The sequence below is a fragment of the Hetaerina americana genome, unplaced genomic scaffold (assembly GCF_022747635.1).
Source record: "Hetaerina americana unplaced genomic scaffold, ioHetAmer1.1.p SCAF_4, whole genome shotgun sequence".
Lineage (NCBI taxonomy): Eukaryota > Metazoa > Arthropoda > Insecta > Odonata > Calopterygidae > Hetaerina > Hetaerina americana.
In genome coordinates this window covers 48,374,685-48,395,249 of record NW_027286985.1, presented here as the reverse complement: position 1 = coordinate 48,395,249, position 20,565 = coordinate 48,374,685, and the positions used below count along the sequence as shown (strand labels likewise).

At 37.2% G+C, this 20,565-nt stretch overlaps 1 protein-coding gene across 2 annotated transcripts; it reads right to left on the bottom strand.

Moving 5' to 3' along the window:
• Positions 1-1,768: 1,768 nt before the first annotated feature.
• aay (phosphoserine phosphatase) lies at positions 1,769-20,421 on the bottom strand. 2 transcript variants are annotated; one of them, XM_071589908.1, is made up of 7 exons: positions 20,108-20,421; positions 19,889-20,024; positions 19,620-19,772; positions 16,234-16,368; positions 7,017-7,162; positions 5,345-5,506; positions 1,769-2,166 (listed from the first exon to the last, which is right to left on the bottom strand). In XM_071589908.1, exons 2-7 carry the CDS (start codon positions 19,954-19,956, stop codon positions 2,069-2,071), a joined length of 762 nt encoding a protein of 253 aa, XP_071446009.1. In that variant the 5' UTR covers positions 19,957-20,024; positions 20,108-20,421; the 3' UTR covers positions 1,769-2,068. The 2 variants fall into 2 exon arrangements, with proteins under 2 accessions (XP_071446009.1, XP_071446010.1); XM_071589909.1 differs by having other exon boundaries at positions 19,979-20,024.
• Positions 20,422-20,565: the final 144 nt, after the last annotated feature.

The window sequence follows — 20,565 nt, the reverse complement described above, 5'->3', positions numbered from 1 at the left end:
TACACTCCTTAAATTTCTGCCGAAATCATTGATGCATAGTTTTTGGGATCTCCCAAACCCCGTTCCAACCACTCCAACACAAAATTCATTACTTACATTCAGAGCTGCATCTTCTTACAGCCTGAAACTTCTTACCCTGAATCATCACTAAGTTCTGCCAACTTAAGGTCTTGAAGCCTGCTTCTTAATTTATAAAAAATGCAAGTTTGATCTATCTCCATCAGAATCTCTCAAGGTCGATCTATCTCCAATAGAATTATGTCCCTTTTGAAGGCCTATCCACCGCAGATATTTCTATCCTCACTCATGCAATCTACATATAGCCTTCCCAAAATGCATTAAAGCAGAAATAAGTATTGTCAGTTTTTTCAAATATCTTTTTCAACTTTCAATATTATAAATGACCATCAACATGTATTCAGAACAGGCAGATGTACAGCAACAGCAATTTTTCATTACATGCATGAATTTTATCCTCCAGGAAACAACTGAAAAACACAGTGATGGAGATTTCTGATTTAAAAAATGTCTTCGATTGTGTTGATCACCAAATTATTTGACTTAAATACCTCGAAATTTGTAACAATGCATGCAGCTGGCTGATACCTTTTCTGAGTGAAAGGTCCCAGTATGTTAGCTACTAATTATAGTGCAGTGAATGGTTCTCACCCCACTAATATCTGCCCAAAGAAAATTAAGGCAGATGTTTCTCAGGGGTCCATTCTTGGCCCCATTCTTTTGTAATTCATCAAAAGTACACCTGTTAAATGTGCAGGTGACACCTGAAGCCCACTATCAATTAGAAGGAAATTATATTTGAGTGAACACGTGACTTCAACTTGGTGGAATAGTGAATTGGAGTACCTATATAACATTAAACAATAATAAAACATCCTTTTTTCCATACCAAGAAGTCACATGCCATTCAAGAATTGAATATCAATATGAGTATGTGTGTTCTGTAAATTTCCTTAGGCTCTATATCCATGAGGAACTTTGCTGATCTGCACATGATGCTGACTAAAAGTCTATCATTGGGTGATTTCATACATGGGAAGCATCCCTATAGAATCCATTGATCTTGTGAAAGCACTCTATTATACTAAGGCTCATGTACACCTTGCATAAGGTAATTTTTGGGGAATGAATTTATTTTATCCAGAGCTTTTCCCATGCACAAAGATTTATAGAGAAAATTTGTGGGGTCATTCTTATTCACCCCCCCCCCCCCACCCCAAACCACTCTTTGTAGTTCACAAAATGTTAACATTGGTCTTTCATCAGTTTATACTCTGAGATGTGCCTTCATTGTCATCATCCTCGGTTATTCCTTACAAACTTGAACCCCTCATTAGCAAAAAGTCTGAGGAAAAATTATTATTCATAATATGTAATCATTTTCATATGTTCTCAGTAAAGGGAGATGTAGTCACTCATCTTCAGTGATTTTTAATAAGATAACAGTTCACATCAGATCCAGACTTTGCTTTTTCTAATAAAGGTAAAATCATTCTTAAGAAAATTATTACAGCACATCTACTTGAGTATTATGAAGACATATGGCAATGCTTTGATTTGTATTTTATATTAATACTTGTACACATTTGTTGGTCAAGTCAATATATACTCTACCCAATGGAAATAGATAAATTATTGCTGACTTATTATTTACAAGGCAGGAAAAGCAACCTTTACAATATTATTTACTACCATGTAAGGGATACGTGGTAATTTCTCATAAAAAAATGAATTTCAAATATAGAACCACTTTTTATTCTCCATCAAACACATGTAAATGATATGTCAGTATGATATGCTCTTTCCAATAATACAAAATTCAATTAATTACAAGCTAAAATATCGATTTCATAATGTATAGCATTATAAAAATAACCAAAAGAATACTATATTCTTTTTTAAATCTTACATTAAATATTAAAAATTTTCTCTTCTGTGGAATTTTCAAAAATATAAACCAGGTGGAAATTCAAGTTTATCTGCATTATGATTAATTAGAGATAATAAAAATCAGGTACACATTTATGATACTCTGACAAAATCATAAAAATTATTTCTTGACAATATGTTCCGTTAGCTCATTAAAATCGGTAACAAACCATTTGGCACCTCTCTTCACCTCATCTCGAACCACATTTCCACCGAATCCTGCAAAAGAAACATCTTTAATTGCAGATTGGCAACTGTCATCCTTAATTGTCATGTTATTGAACAAAAAATATTAATTTTTTGGGTAAATTTTGCTGTGAGTTCACCTACAATTAAATTTTACATTAACTATATATTCTTATTTTGGCAGTCAAAAGCAGCAGCATCAAAATATTTTCATTACCCCCTGTGGAAACATTCCAGAAAATGTGATTTGCAATGGATGCAATGTTATGCTCATCATGCAGTGACTTCTAAAATATGAGAATAATTAGCTGAAATGACTAAAACTGTAGGATTTTGATGGTATGGGTCAAAATCATTCAGAATGAAGGTCATTTTAGAGCAATCAGGAATAGAATTTTCACTTGAGTTATGCAGTTGATGGTCTTGTTGCAAATTATGTGTACCCTTGGATTTGTTAAAAATTTTCAAGAGGTCTTTAGATTTATTGCCTGCATTGTTAACTCTACGCCCGCTAAAGGATTTTTTAGCAGACTGCAAGGTTTGGTGATAACTTTTCTTTATTGCTCAATATTCCTGATACTCAGATGGATTTGATTTACTTTTGTAATACACAGCTGCATCTTTCATTTTCTTTTAAGGCCAATATATTACATCTGAGACCCACTGGCTTTTGTATGAGGGCGATTTGAAAAGTGAGGTCTCTTATTTCTTTCATGAAAAATCAAATTTATTCTCAACTTTGCATATCATTGGAAAAGTTGAGCATTTAGCTATTTTTCAACATAGTGGCCTTGATGATCAATCACTTTTTGCATCATTGTAACCAGCTTTTCAATACCGGCGTCATACCCTTCTCCCGCGTCACGAAGCCAATTGATAACTGCTTCTCCGATATTAATTCATCGCCATTTAGTGGCAGTGTATGGTGAGAAGTGTAAGGACATCAAATACGTGTGGAAGTGGTGCAGGGAGTTTTTTGATGGCCAGGTTAACGTCCACGATGAGCAGCGGTCGGGGCGGCTGAGCTTGCCTGAATCAACCGTGGCTACAATTGACGAGATGGTGCGCAATAACCAGGTAATTACCCTTCATGAGATAAAGGATGGCCTTAATGAAGAGTGTGGCTACTTCTCCATGCAGAATATTGTGTCGGAGGTCCTCGGTTACAACAAGGTGCCTCACCAAAGGAGTGTTTTTGCATCATGACAATGCACGTCCACACCAACATGCACGTGTTACATCAAACGACCACCCAACTTAATGAATTCAGCTGGGATATCATTGACCACCCTCGACGTTGCCCTCAGTGACTACCACTTGTTTTCCACTCTCAAAAAACACCTAGGAGGACAGAAATTCAAGTAAGACGAGGAGGTACACGAAGCAGTTGTCAGTTGGCTTCGTGAAGCCAACTGACGCCTGCTTCTTGTCAGTTTTTTGTTGCAATGAGAGTTGGACTGTGCTTTAAATATGTAGTAGGTGGCATATTATGTCCACATCAACATGCATGTGTCACATCAAACGACCACCCAACTCAATGAATTCGGCTGAGATATTATTGACCACCCTCCTTGCAGCCTGGACATTGCCCCCAGCGACTACCACTTGTTTCCCGCTCTCAAAAAACACCTTGGAGGACAGAAGTTCAAGTCAGATGAGGAAGTACAACAAGCAGTCGTCAGTTGGTTCGGGATGTGGTGGGAGAAGGGTACGACGCCGGTATTAAAAAGCTGCTTACAAGGATGCAAAAAGTGATTGATCGTCAAGGTGACTATGTACAAAAATAGCTAAATGCTCAGCCTTGCATACAATGTACACTAAGTTGGGAATAAATTTCATTTTTCATGAAAAAATAGGATACCTTCCTTTTTGAATCGCCATCGTATTTAACAAACGAGCTTTTGTTTTTTGTGTGCATAAGGACAAGGGGAAACAGATATCAAAATATTATATGCATGTGGAATAGAAATATTCAAAGCTTTCGTTGTAGGACTTCAAGCAATACAAATGTGACATCTCATGGGAGTTTAAAAAATTTACAGAGGTGATCATGTTCTAATCAGGGAAATACCTTTTTTAGTATTTTTTACTTTCGTTTGATGCGGACACAGCAATCGTTGAAAGAAGTGGTTAGTGATCTGATAGGTGAGCATTAATGATTTATGTTTGAATGTCATCCAGGTCAATATTATTCAATACGTTATCTTAAACAGTTTTAGAACTAGCACTCATGCTAATAGGTTTACTGTTGGTAGCACAGATGTTAAATGAAGTTTGTAAATCCATAAATTTGTGTTTAGCTTTGGAAGCACACATAAAATTTCAATTGAAGTCACCTGTAATTATTATAAATGGGTCATGGATTGACCTCTGCATTGTTTCCAAGAGTTACATTAGTTTTGTCAAAAGGAAAACACAGAAGTCAATTTTAGGCAAACAATAAATAGATAATACATAAAAAACAGTAGTATCCACTTTGAAACAGGCAACATAGGATTCAAATGTTTGTTCCTCATTGAGAAAGTGGCACTTGAAACAAATTGGAATATGGGAAAAGCATTCAGAAAGTATAATCAAAACACCACCATTTTTGTGCACTGATCGGCAAAAAGCACTAGCAACAAGATACCTACGAACATGAAGAGAATCAAGTTCACTTGCAATTAACCATGTTCCTAGACACATCACATGGGGTTTGTACTCATTCACTGGAGCCTCGAGGTCCAGTAATTTATTACCTATGTACTGAATGTTTATGTGCAAGACCTTCATATGACAGGTTATCCTTCTGAGGAAAAATTCCTTTAAGAATAGGCAGTAAAACTCCATTGTGTTGTAACACAAGGGCTCAACAAATTTGGACTTTACTTAATAAACTAACTTAACTTTGGAGCTGTACTCAATAAACTAACATCACATGATTTCAAGATTAATATGAAACACATGACCATCACAAAGTAAAATATTAGCAGAGTTATTAACAATTTCATAGTTAATATCCTGACATTAATTCAATGTGGGGTAGAGAAACTGCACAAATTGTGTACATTAAAAAGCAATGATGATAACCTTTACACATGTTTGGAGGAGAGATCAGGGGCTTCAGACCATGAAAATGTAACTCAACAGAATTCCTTTTTTGAAATCCCGTTTGGTTATAAACTAAAAAACTGTCTATTTAAATTGTTAAAAGAGGCAAAAAACTTATTACCAATGAATGCATCGGCTGGTGGACAAGCCTCCAAGTCAGTGGCCCCATCACCAATCAGAACAAGTTTTTTATAGCCAAAAGATCTTTTTAAATTTTCAATAACAGTTCCTTTGCCTCCACTTCTGGATGTAGGTTGCTCTTCGTCAAAGCCAGCATAATCACCTAATGGGACAAAAAATGCTATCAAATTTTTCATTGATGCACAAGTTCAAACTCATAAAAATGTGATTACTTTTTATTTGTTGAGGAAATTGGTAGTGTCCTCAATTGCATTCACACATGATACAATATTTACACTAAATATTAATTATTTTGATTCCTCTAAATTCAATCTACAGTTTCATCCAAAGCAAAGAACAATCCTTTTCAAGATTACAATTTTTTTCATGCTATTTCTCACAATTTTTTAAATATTATTATTTCATCTCGTTATTTTACAGGGGCAAAACATAATACATGTCAGAAAAAACAATTTCAACATTAAAATATCTGCTTGGAATCTGCACCCTTCCACCTTCCCCATATACTTGAGTCCTTTGCCCTTTATGTTTGTTAATTCCTTTACTGGCAGGTGTACCTGTGCATACACTGCATGCTAGGAGGCATAAAATAGCAGAATTGCTTCCATTCAAAATGAAATTTCTAATTTATATGACATAATTACGGTTGATTGATTTTCAGGGTGGGGGGGGGCTTTTGACAGAAGCCCGGTTACTTAATCCTCTTGGTTCATTGCAACCACTCATGTTTAACCTGCCGGCCATGAGAAAACGGGACAAGAGTACCACAGTAAGGGTATGGGGATGCCATAATAAGGTTACTCCTTCACTTACCCTCATTTTGACCATGATGCATAGCCTAGCTTTCCTACAAGTTTTTGCAAAAATAAACTTTAATAGGAGGAAAATTACATTAATAGAAAATATAAAAGGCTAAGTCAACAAATTAGTCATAAATTTCAGCAAGACATACAAGGAGCTGTTGTGAATAATTTAAAATGATAAGAAAATCCACCGTACAGTCCTGGCTTAGCACCATCTTTCCTGCTGACTATCAAGGATTTGTAAAGAGATGGGATAAGTGCCTGAATATAGAGAGTGAATAGGTAGAAAATTAAAATAAATTTCAGGAAATTACTTTGATTATTAAAGTCTCTGACCAGTTTCGTGAGTTACTAATTGACTTTCTCAGTAGGTGTAAAAATTGCCCAGTTAGCTATGATGAATTTTAAAATACACAATACATACCGCCACAAATTTTCACAACAATAGAGAAGATAATAACTTTTAAAAACATGAGTCAATGCTCATTTATACTTCATATGTTTGCGGCTAAATATGCTTTAAATAAATACAATAGCAAACCACAGCAATCATCCCAAAGGTTGGTTTAATAGGCAAGGGCAGAGCCCAACATATACTAAGCCACCTAACTTTAAGGGTATGGGGGCCAATTCCTTTCCTAGTCCCACCTGCAGTTTCCTGGTAACCCAAAGATACCCAAAAAATCATACAGCTTGAGTGAAACTGAGGGTACTCAGAACCCTTTAAATAATTAGGTCTCTTTGTTTTTTGGATAAATCTTCCACCATACTCAAGACAAGGTACATTTTTCAACTATTTCTACTAGGCCAAATGTGGCTTTGACATTTTTGGAAAGTAGGTAGACTTACCATCAAAGTAAAATTTTATTCTGTTGGCAAATACATTTTCAGGCTTGATACCAAGCTTTAGAGCAGCAGGCAGGATTAGACTACGGAATCCACCAGAGATCAGATAGACAGGCACCTTATGGTCATGTAAAGTTGAAATCAACATCCTAGAAATCGGATACAATTGCATAAAATTTTAATACTGGCATCCATATACACTTCACAGTAATCATCCTGCATGTTAATTTTATAGGTGAGGCTAAACAGAGCTTTACACTAAGCCTTATGCTAAGTGGGCGTGAATGCTAACTCTGGGAAAATGTTTCATCTACATCCTTTAAGCTTCAAATCCAGGTTACCAGTATCAACCTTAGCATCTAGAGTTTTCCCATACACTTACCCTCTCTCTCTTATACCAAGATACTCTTAATGTGCAATTTTGGCTACAGATATTTCAGATCACTTCATTACACAGGAATTGTTAAATCACTGGTGATGCAATTCCTTCTTTTTGGAGAAGGCTACGATGGAAAAACATTAGGGAGATAGATAGTCATCTATATTTTGGGGTTAGATTGCGACTATGAAGTCCCTTCTACCACCTAACCCCGAATGGCTTAAGGAAATGAAATGAAAGAAAATACTTTTGGAAATCTGCAAACAGTACAAATTAGAGGTAGAAAACACATTTCTGGAATGACCCTTAAAGGAAATACACTTGGAAGATGCCAAGATGTGTAAGAAGGTATCAAATTGCCTACTTACCAAAGTTATCCTGAGTGTATTGGCATATTGGCACAGACCAGAATTTAGTGCTAATGAAGTGCCATATGAAATTCAAGCAGCTAAAGAAAATAATGATGACTCAATGGCAGGAAAAAAGAATGAATGAAACTCAGCCAAGGATGGAATTCCAACATAAATTGAAAAAGGAAATGGTAAAAAGTAACAACAAATTTTTGATTGAAGAAAGAAAGGAAGAATGGATCTATAGGATCTGAAAAGAAACTTTAGGCTGAAGGAGACCTGTGAAAATGAAACCATGGATCTAGAGAAGTACTAGACCTATTAGATGAGGGGAAGTACAGAAATTCAAGGACTGAGAAAGGAAAGATATGCTACTAAAGGCTGACGAATGAAATCAGCTGAAAAGTAAGAAGAGCCAGAAAGGAATGGATGAAGGCCTTGTGCCAAGAAATGCAACATGACCTTGTCTCAGGAACAGTTGAAGCAGCTTACATGATTGTGAGACATCATTTCAAAGAATGCGAAGCAATTATCAATAATTCAGGATAAAAATGGTGATCTTATTATTAAAGATGAAGACAGAGCAAAGAAATGGAAAGAGTATTCAGAGAATTGTTATGATAGAAAAGAAACGTGTACCAAAAGGAGATGACACTCGGTAATTAAAAAATTAATTTAAAAAAATGCAGAATGATTTTATTCCTCAGACCTGCATGGCTAGAGTGAGGTGATTTTTAGTGGGATAGGTAGTGGGAGGTCGTGGGAAAGCAATGCAACCCGCGTCATTTGTTTCTGGGCAGTTACAGAGTGCCAATCACCACAAACCCAGACCCCTTTTCGAGGGTCGAGTCACGAATTTATGATTCCATGTTCCATGGAGCAACCATATGCGATAAAATTTTGTGTTAAGCTCGGAAAATCAGGTTCGGGAGATACAGCAATGTCCTTAGGAATGGTTTTCTGCTGGCATAGATGTCCTGGGAGGATAGAGAGGAGGTTTCCATTTCGCCACTTTCCATGGGGCAATGATATGCCATAAAATTGTGCACTAAGCTTGGAAAATTGGATTCGGAGACCATGACCATGGTTAAGGATGCCTATGAGGATGGAGAAATGTCCCAAGTGATGGTTTTATGCTTGCACAGGATGTTCTAGGTGGGTAATGAGGAATTTACAATGAGGCAATACCCTGAACATTACCAACAACACAGCGTGATGAAAATATCCAAAATCTAAGGTACATGTTCAATTCACATGGACACCCAGTTGTCAGGATGTTAGCAGAAGAGTGCAATATTCAGAAAACCATAGTGTATTGCATCCTTACAGAAGATTTAGCCTTGAGAAAGGTGTGCCAAGATGGTCCCCAAGGTGCTGTCTGAAGACTGCTTGGGTGACAGTCTTGCCTTGGGCCTCTGGGATAACCGTGAAAGTAACCCTAATTTTTTAAATAGGTGGTTACTGGTGACAAGAAATAGGTCTTTGAGTGCAACCCTAGTATGACCCCTCTGGGTACCATTTAGGGCCACGTGATTATGTAGAAATTAGACTATATACTTAATATGAATTTGATACTTCATTAAATAACTCCATGGAAACTAAACAACCAGGGATTAACAATATACCCTTGGAACCAATAAAACAATCAGGAAAAGAGATTATAACATAGCTATTTAACCTATTATGTTGTACCTAATGATGAACTTCAAGAATAATGTTATTGTCCCTATACTAAAAAATAAAAAGGCTGACTAATGTAAAACTTAAGAACAATTTTTCTGACCATCATTGCATCAAAGATTTTGGCAAGGATGAACTACAGACCATGAAGAAGAAAGCAAAAGAGTGTTTCTTGAGGGCCAATTTGGAATTAGAATTAAAAGAGGAACAGGAGAAGTTATTCTTGCTCTGCCTCATCATATAGAAGAGGATACTGAAATCTCAACCAACCTTTATTGCATTCATTCATTTGGAGAAAGCTCGACAACGTGGACTGCAATATGATGCAACGTATCCTAAGAGCAATTGAAATGAATAATAATCACAGAAGATTAATACAAGCTCTGTCTTAAAAGAACACTGCAGCAATTAGATAAAGGAAGGAAGGACTGCCCATTATCACCCTTGATATTTAACGCATACCCTGGGAAGTCAAATAAACAGCTCAAGGAAAGGTAAAAGGCAGCATATGAATAAATGGATATCAGATAAGAACAATGCAATTTGGGGTTGACAAAGCAACACTAGTGAGTCATGGTAGTCCAGGGATAGAGCATTGGACTACTGCCCGGAGGGCCCAGGTTCAATTCCTGGGCAAGCTTCTCTGGGCACCCTTAGCTTTACCCAAGCTACGTGATTTTTCGGGCACCAGATTTTCTTGGGAAGCCATAACCAGCACAGGGAAAGGAACTGGGCCCCTACCCTGATGTGTGAATTTCACAGGCCATTGGGTTTAGTACTGGGTGAACTCTGCCATCACTGACCAAACCGATCTTCAGGTTGATTACTGCATTTATGATTTTTTTATAGCAACATTAGTAGAGAATGAAGAAGCCCCAAAAAAGATATTAGTCAGTATCAAAACGGAGAGGAAAAATTACAACTTCAAGAAAAGTAGTATTAAAACCAAGTTAATGTTCAATAGTAAAGAAGATATTCTCTTAGTAAGACTACGAGAATACAGAGGATCACGTGGAAGTTTTTTTTATTTTGGTGGCAACATGACTAATGATGGAGAAGGAAGAGGCATATAGTAAGCAGAATAGAAATGGCAAAAAAAACTTTCTAACAGAAGAATGTGACATACATGAGGATGATTTGGGTCGACGAATAAGGGTAGCAATATATGAAAAGCACTAATGGAGATGAAGGCAAACAAGGCAGTAGGGAAAGATAATATTTTCACAAAATTACAAAAAGGTTTAGGGAAAAATGGAAGGATGAGTTTCTTTGACTTTATACACTGTGTTTATGAGGAGGGAGTTGGGCCATAAGATATCCTTTAGTCAATTATGATCCCCATATATTAAACAGATTCAAGCGAGATGTAGTGGAAGTTTGTCATAATGAGAAAAACAAAATTTGCTCTTTTCCACCGATTTTTTTGTAATGCACAATGCATTTCAGTTCATCGAATCAATTTCAGGTAAAAGACAAGAGTCAACATGTGACACATCATATTTATATCTGTTTGAGGAAGAGGGGGGGGAATAAAAAAGTGTAGAGTAAGGAGAGTGTGGAGTAAGGAGGGTGGGGACAAAGAGGGGAAATATGGAAAACCCAAAGAAACAGGGAAACTAAAGATATGTAGAGGTAAAAAGAGGCGTGGGGGAATAAGCACTCGTGGTCATTATTTGAGATGGTGGCAGGTAGCTGGTGTCCTGGCAGTAGGAAGAAGGGAAGAATAAAGAAAGGTTAAGCAGGAAGGAGAGATCAAAGGGATAGGGATAGAGGCAGGTTGAGGGATGAGGTATAAGTGATTCTAAGAAGGGCATTATCAGGGAAGGGTTGTTGGACACATACTGATAGAGGAAGGTAGGGGGTGATTAGATGGGAAATATACAAAGGGTGGAGTCAATAGGATAGAGGGAGTTTCACTTTTTGTTGTGGAAATGGGATTCTGAGGAGAGGAGAGTGGTTTAAAAAAATATTGTTGTTTAAAAGAACATTCATATTTAATTTTACAATTTCAAGTTGCTCTATAATATCAAGTCTTTTGCCCTTGATTTTGTAGTGTACAATTTCCGGATTAAATTTACATGAGTGAGATAATCATAGAAGATGCTTAGCTACTGACCTCTGCAGCACATATCACAGGAATCACACTACACCCAGTAAATGGCGGTTTGTAAGAGGGGTTCTAATTTGTTTTTGTTGTGGAAAAGGATTTTTCCCTGAATATGCAGATTATGAAATGAGATATTAAATTTTCTTTTATTATATTTTTGAGCAATCTTATTAGAAAGACCACCAACAAACGATAGACGACACCACTTTTTGGACTTTTCTTGTATGTCACCCTGCACACCAGAGACTGTCAATCTTCCATTCAATGATACACCAACTTATTTATTTACCCCTAACATTAAAAATTTTCAACCATGAGCTGGACACTATAAAATCAATAGCAGGGTCCAATGACTATAGTGTAAAAAAGTCGCCAATCTGGGATGGGCAGTGATGAGGGGGAAGGGAGACAGTGCTACCCAAAGTCAACAGTACTTTTCAGTGTATATGCTGAGGAACAGATAAGTGTAACAGAGAGAAAGGTTAGAGCTGGAAATAAAAGTACATACGTGGTGAGATGATTAATTCAGTTAGGTTTACAGACCATCAGAAATTAAGAAGAATAAGAAAATTGATGATAGATACACCAAGTAAAGATGACGAGAAAAGATAAGTAAAGACTTTAATATGAACCATAATGATTCATGGATGTGAGACCTAGTCTTTTAGGCTAAAGGATGTGAGTGAATTGGAGGCTTTTGAAGGTGAATATAGCAGAGAATGGAGAAATAAGTTGGACAGAGAGGAGGGAAAACAAGTTTTAAATGGGGTGGGGAAAGAAAGGTAGCTGCTGGGGGAAATCTGGAACAGACATAGAAAGTGGAGAAGGAAATACTGAAAGGTAGTAGGATGTAGTTGGCCGAAATAGAATGAAGAATGTTGAATAAGCCGGGTAGAGGAAGGAAAAGAAGAGGCTTTCTGGGCAGTATGAAGGCAGACAGAAGTTACAAAATTGTGAAGAAAGAATAATGTAGGACAAAGAAAGAAGATGTTATCAGGATAACTTAAAAGTAACAAGTTGTTAAGGACCATCCAAATCTTGCCTTTAAAAACACAGAATACCTTGAATAAATGGGTTATCTATAATAAAAGTAACTATATTCGTAAACTCCTTTTCAGAAACTAAAAGAAGCTCTCCAAGCCTTCCTGTTAAGATTTGTTTCACGGATTGATATTGCATACTCTGGTGAATTTTGATAACCTTATGCGATGCATCAAACATTTCCTCATAGGTAAAAGAGGTTAAATGAAAAATGTCTTTTAAACCAAGGGGTTACCATGAATTTTTGTCTTTCTTCTAGTTCTCCTTAAATTACCTTTCTTATATGTCATGAGCTTATGATGGAAATGGAGCAGTGTTATAAACTGTATGATTATGATGGCTAGCTGGTCATCTTGGATATCACTCTCAGGTGCTTTTCTAAGTAATCTATAGGGAATAAAAACATGGATATTGAAAGAAAATATTTGAATATCCTTCAATGAGTAACTAATGCTCCCTTAAAAACTGGCACCATATGAAAGTAAATAACATCAATATTTTCTCACTACAACAGGATCTTTTGTACTTTAGGTCTACAATAGTACAAAATGGTTTCAAAGAGTGTTTAATAACTCTATCATATTTTGATAGTATTTTTAATAACCAAAACAGAGCGTAAAAATCATTCGCCTTGACTGGGACTCGAACCCAGATCCCTCAATATCCGGTCGAGTGCTTTAGCCACTTAAGGTTTAAGTTGGCTTTTAACCTCGTGGACAGTGGCGCCTCGCGCACGACTACGAATGCATGTGACATTGTATGTACGGTATTTCGTCATAACATCTAGTTCCTTTAAAAAGCCCCAAAATTTCAGAGTTTAAGAGGACGCCTCGGTAGCTTAAGTGGCTAAAGCACTCGACCGGATATTGAGGGATCTGGGTTCGAGTCCCAGTCAAGGCGAATGATTTTTACGCTCTGAAATTGTTGCATTAAAATGCACATTAGCGGATGACTCCGTTAAAAGTTACTGTTGCGGCATCTCCCGCTGTTTCTTTGGAATTTGTCAAAGGGAAAACACCATACGTGTTTAAAGTTGGCTTTTAACCTCGTGGACAGTGGCGCCTCGCGCACGACTACGAATGCATGTGACATTGTATGTACGGTATTTCGTCATAACATCTAGTTCCTTTAAAAAGCCCCAAAATTTCAGAGTTTAAGAGGACGCCTCGGTAGCTTAAGTGGCTAAAGCACTCGACCGGATATTGAGGGATCTGGGTTCGAGTCCCAGTCAAGGCGAATGATTTTTACGCTCTGAAATTGTTGCATTAAAATGCACATTAGCGGATGACTCCGTTAAAAGTTACTGTTGCGGCATCTCCCGCTGTTTCTTTGGAATTTGTCAAAGGGAAAACACCATACGTGTTTAAAGTTGGCTTTTAACCTCGTGGACAGTGGCGCCTCGCGCACGACTACGAATGCATGTGACATTGTATGTACGGTATTTCGTCATAACATCTAGTTCCTTTAAAAAGCCCCAAAATTTCAGAGTTTAAGAGGACGCCTCGGTAGCTTAAGTGGCTAAAGCACTCGACCGGATATTGAGGGATCTGGGTTCGAGTCCCAGTCAAGGCGAATGATTTTTACGCTCTGAAATTGTTGCATTAAAATGCACATTAGCGGATGACTCCGTTAAAAGTTACTGTTGCGGCATCTCCCGCTGTTTCTTTGGAATTTGTCAAAGGGAAAACACCATACGTGTTTAAAGTTGGCTTTTAACCTCGTGGACAGTGGCGCCTCGCGCACGACTACGAATGCATGTGACATTGTATGTACGGTATTTCGTCATAACATCTAGTTCCTTTAAAAAGCCCCAAAATTTCAGAGTTTAAGAGGACGCCTCGGTAGCTTAAGTGGCTAAAGCACTCGACCGGATATTGAGGGATCTGGGTTCGAGTCCCAGTCAAGGCGAATGATTTTTACGCTCTGAAATTGTTGCATTAAAATGCACATTAGCGGATGACTCCGTTAAAAGTTACTGTTGCGGCATCTCCCGCTGTTTCTTTGGAATTTGTCAAAGGGAAAACACCATACGTGTTTAAAGTTGGCTTTTAACCTCGTGGACAGTGGCGCCTCGCGCACGACTACGAATGCATGTGACATTGTATGTACGGTATTTCGTCATAACATCTAGTTCCTTTAAAAAGCCCCAAAATTTCAGAGTTTAAGAGGACGCCTCGGTAGCTTAAGTGGCTAAAGCACTCGACCGGATATTGAGGGATCTGGGTTCGAGTCCCAGTCAAGGCGAATGATTTTTACGCTCTGAAATTGTTGCATTAAAATGCACATTAGCGGATGACTCCGTTAAAAGTTACTGTTGCGGCATCTCCCGCTGTTTCTTTGGAATTTGTCAAAGGGAAAACACCATACGTGTTTAAAGTTGGCTTTTAACCTCGTGGACAGTGGCGCCTCGCGCACGACTACGAATGCATGTGACATTGTATGTACGGTATTTCGTCATAACATCTAGTTCCTTTAAAAAGCCCCAAAATTTCAGAGTTTAAGAGGACGCCTCGGTAGCTTAAGTGGCTAAAGCACTCGACCGGATATTGAGGGATCTGGGTTCGAGTCCCAGTCAAGGCGAATGATTTTTACGCTCTGAAATTGTTGCATTAAAATGCACATTAGCGGATGACTCCGTTAAAAGTTACTGTTGCGGCATCTCCCGCTGTTTCTTTGGAATTTGTCAAAGGGAAAACACCATACGTGTTTAAAGTTGGCTTTTAACCTCGTGGACAGTGGCGCCTCGCGCACGACTACGAATGCATGTGACATTGTATGTACGGTATTTCGTCATAACATCTAGTTCCTTTAAAAAGCCCCAAAATTTCAGAGTTTAAGAGGACGCCTCGGTAGCTTAAGTGGCTAAAGCACTCGACCGGATATTGAGGGATCTGGGTTCGAGTCCCAGTCAAGGCGAATGATTTTTACGCTCTGAAATTGTTGCATTAAAATGCACATTAGCGGATGACTCCGTTAAAAGTTACTGTTGCGGCATCTCCCGCTGTTTCTTTGGAATTTGTCAAAGGGAAAACACCATACGTGTTTAAAGTTGGCTTTTAACCTCGTGGACAGTGGCGCCTCGCGCACGACTACGAATGCATGTGACATTGTATGTACGGTATTTCGTCATAACATCTAGTTCCTTTAAAAAGCCCCAAAATTTCAGAGTTTAAGAGGACGCCTCGGTAGCTTAAGTGGCTAAAGCACTCGACCGGATATTGAGGGATCTGGGTTCGAGTCCCAGTCAAGGCGAATGATTTTTACGCTCTGAAATTGTTGCATTAAAATGCACATTAGCGGATGACTCCGTTAAAAGTTACTGTTGCGGCATCTCCCGCTGTTTCTTTGGAATTTAACCAAAACAGATGTTAAAAATAATAATTAGGGACATAATTAGAAATAAAATGATAGACAAGGGTATACTCTTAAAAATTACTCAGGGAATGCTGTTGGCTATGATCAATTATATTTTTTCAATACAACTAGTGGATAGAAAACTGCAATTGCCATAAAACAGAGAATTATCCTAAAGAGATCTGATCTGGAATGGCAGCTTCCTTCTTGATATATTACTTCACATATATTTTCCTACAACTTCACATAAGAAACTTCAAGGAAAAAAATATTAATCCCTTCTGCTTCTCCTCATGGCTTTAAACTTACTCAACTCCTGGAGTAAGTTTTATTGGATGGGATTCAAGAAACCGTTTCATTACACCCCAGGCAGGTTGAATGATGCCAAGCCGCAAGGAAAGGGACTCTCTATAATCCATGCTTCCCTTCATTGCTTCATTTGTCCTAGAAGTATACAATGAAGAATGTTATGATAGAGTTTTCATTTATTTAAGGAGCCAATCATCCATTTACTATTATCTAATTTTTCATTTCATTAGTGTTTAGGGCCATAGTCACTCTATCTATCATTTCCATACAAGACATGAGTCAAACCTTTTGTCTGAAGTCAAGTAAATTGGAATTTATCTTCCAAGGTTGAATTATAAGATGGAAAGCTACTCATACCACTATGTTTATTGGGAATACAAATTGGGAGTATTTAGATATGGACATTGATTTTAAGGATACTGAACTAAAATTTATTTCTTCCTACTTATCCGATCGTAAGCAGTCAGTTTATGTAAATGGTAAACGCTCCAAACCATTAAAAATTAAATATGGTGTACCTCAGGGCTCTGTGCTAGGACCTCTTTTATTTCTGGTCACGTGCCCCAATATGATTACTGACTGTGTCCTCTATGCGGATGATACTACTTTCCTACATAGTTCCCTCCATCATTCTGATGCGATGAATGGAGTTCCTATTATACTTAAAAAGGCAGTGGATTGGTTTTCTGCCAACAATCTCCTTATGAATCCCGATAAAACTCAGCATCTTCTGTCTACACTAAAATCTGCTAAACCAGATACTGTCCCTGTGAAACTACTGGGATTTTATTTAGACTCCAAGTTAACATGTAGTGCTCATATTCTACACATTAGGAAGAAACTTGCACAAGCCTTATTTCTGCTCAGGAAATTGAAATCATATGCAAGGACTACTTAATTAATAATTCCTATGCATTCTTTCACTCGCATATCACTTATGACATTAGACTTTGGGGGCATACATCTGATATTAAGCTAATCTTTGTGATGCAGAAAAAGGCAGTCCGCACCTTATCTAATTCATGTCCACTTGAACACTGTAGACCTCTCTTTTTAAATTTAAAAATTATGACTGTCTACAATTTACATACACTCTATTCATTAGTTCATGTAAAAGAAAATACCAGTATGTACTCCACTAGGGCTGATGTTCACAGCCATAATACCAGAGCAAAGTCTAATATGGATTTTCCATACTGTAGGCTAGACAGGACTTATAAAGTTGAAGGTCAACCTATCAAATTGTTTAACATGCTTCCAAATTCTGTTAAGTCAGCCCGCAATGTGGTGTTCCGCAGGGTGCTGCGTGATTGGCTTACCTCCAACCCTTTATACTCAATAGAGGAGTATTATGGGCTCGACTTTACAAGCCTAAAACTATAAGGTCTTGTGTGAGTAGAATATTAGGTCTATGTATACAAATATTTTCAATACAAGTATTTTATGTAATTGTATATTGTGCTGTACAGTATATTATCTATGAACAACTGTATGTTCCTATAAAAAGTCGCAATATATGTAACAAATTCTACAAATGTGAAAAATGACATCTACCATATGTGAATATGATTATAAGATGACTAAAGTATATTATTATTATTGGGGGTGGTTGACATTCACAGATCTATTCTAAAAATAGATTTATTCAGCACGCAAATTATACACCGAGTTTAAAAAACTTTTTGCTTTGTATCAATTTCAAGTACTATCTCTTTCACCTAGAACTAAATCTTTCAACATATTTTTCAAAAACCAATCCAAATTTAAAATTAAAAAATCCTTTCCAATAATTTAATCATCACTCATACTAAGTATGAATAATAAACACTTGGCTATATCAAGTTTCTTCTTATTTTTCTTCAGTTATTCCTATGGACTTCAGCAAGGAATCTCTCAAAAGAGAGTCCTTGATAGAGAGAACAGTACCCTCAATGAAAACCACAGAAGCGTCCCTCTATACAATGAAAATAGATCCCCTTCAGTTCACAACAACTATTACAATCCATTAATTTGACTATCTGTGGCTACAAAGTAATATGGAAATCATCAAAGATAAATATTACACAGTAGGGGGGCATATATATGATAGCCATAGTAAAGGATACATAATATACTATTAAAATTCAAGGCTACACATTTTTATGTTCGGGAAATATCAAAATACAGACAATACAACTCTAAGGCAAACAATAATACATAATTACAACTCTAAGGCATACAATAATACATAATTACAACTCTAAGGCATTGAGATGATATCAATGGTGTAATTACCCAGATCCAGTGATAGCTAAAATAAACGGTGAAAAGGAGACAGATACAGAGCTAATATATGAATAGAATGGCTGGCACCATTTAGGTAACAAAATTGATTGTACTTAGGGTGGTTAAAAAAATATACATTACTTGAACCCAAAGTAAGAGGGCACCAGAGGCTTCACAAGGCAATAAAATTCACAGTAACAACCCTGGATATAATAGACCCAGAAAGGGTAATATATCATGCCAGCTCTGCTTTATCTCCTTCGTAGACAAGAGGGATTTGAGTTTTCAGTCTATGAGCAACAAACCTTTATGGGTGGTGTTTGCACAAACTTCATCATTCTCAGAATTTCTTCTAGACCTTGGATTGTATATCTTATTGCTTGAAGAGACCATTTTTCTGTTTTGGGATACCATGTCCCTTGGTGACATATTCTAGGGTTTTGTTGAGCATGCTGTGTTATGAAAATACGTTAAAATTTTGGTCTTAATTATGATTCCTACGATAATTTACTCTACTCTTTAATTTTTTCTATTCTGATAGTCACACCATTATTCCTCATGATTTTTACATATGTGCGTTGAATTTTCATGCATAATTGAAAATTTTAAAAATGAAGACCCATAGTATACAGAATTTTTTTCTGTGTCATGGTAATGGCCCAAAGAAAAATCTCCCTCTCCATCTGGGAAGAGTACTCATTAGGACGGAGGGTACTTGCAACTGTTTCCTATCTTGAAAATCTGGCAGATAATGCCATTATAAATAAGGGTAATCGAAATAATATTTTTTTCTTCACATTAACTTTCTACTGATGATCCCACTTTTTACTATGGACTTAAATTACTTTTTTAAAATCAAAGTTAAAATACAGCCTTATATTATGTAAACTACAAATAATATCCCTATTCCAAACCCACAACTACCCTCGCATATAAGCTCATTTAATAGGCAACCCGTCTTGAAGAAAATTGATGTGTTTATATACCAGCTCTGCGACTTACGCAACCCGATTAAAGGATATCCAACCTTAGGGCACCCATATTTTTTATGTCATCAATCAAAGAAATGAAATATTACAGATGATCTATTTTGAAAATTATTATTGACGACTTAAACCCACAACTTTTTTACTGCATCAGACTTATTGCAAAATTTGGCGAGCTCATCGATTCCTTCATCCTGGCACACAGTTGAATCCACGTCAAAACAAACGGCATCCGCAGACTTCCAGATTTCTTTTACAGCTGTAGCAGAGGACATACTTCGGGTATAGCTAAATGAGAGAAAAATAAAATGTATCTGTCACGTTGATTGGCATTAGATAATTATAATGAAGACAATTCACTAAGCAACAACAAATTTGAGAACACTTTGTTTTGCGTTTCCAACCTGAATATGCAATAAAAAATATAATGAAGCGGCAATATTTGTCTGTGGGCCATTAATGAACTGCACATTTATACACCTTTGTCAACCAACCTTTGGATGACGTCTACTAACTTCGGTAACGATGACTTGATCCGAACTGCTAAGAGAAAACAAGCGACAGTTTTACCACGAATACTTTTGAGTTTTTCGATTATTTTCAAAGGGAATTACGCCACTCACTCTACGCAATACATTGGGCGTTGGAAGTGTGCCAAGAATTAGCTCTCCTTGACCCAAGTCATGGACTTCGACACCTCCGAAAGCGACACTGATATGTAGAAGAAAAATCGTAATCAAGTCATCGGCATGACGGAGGCTGACTTCTCTTATACTTCCACAATGACTACTTCGCAAGTTTCGCTCGGTATGATCAACTCGAGGCGATTTTGATAAAGCGTTAGTACTTCCTAACTCATTGAAACGCTCCATGTTTAACCGTCAATAGTCCCTAAACTTCTTTGATGCGCCTATTATCAATCGCTATCACATGTTACGGATGCATTTATTTTATTCATCACAGCGCCTGTCCTACCAATATGACAAGTGCCGGTGCATAACTTGAGTTCAATTCCATTGTCGTTGTCCATCGTGATCTTGTTTCAGGCAAATCAATTCGACAGTCAACTTTTATGAACCAA

Coding starts and splice junctions, on each gene's coding strand:
- aay (XM_071589908.1), bottom strand. CDS start 19,956: ATGTGCAGTTCATTAATGGCCCACAGACAAATATTGCCGCTTCATTAT. Junction 5,507..7,016: donor AATAAAATTTTACTTTGATG/GTAAGTCTACCT, acceptor TTGTCCCATTAG/GTGATTATGCTGGCTTTGAC. Junction 2,167..5,344: donor ACCAGCCGATGCATTCATTG/GTAATAAGTTTT, acceptor TTTCTTTTGCAG/GATTCGGTGGAAATGTGGTT.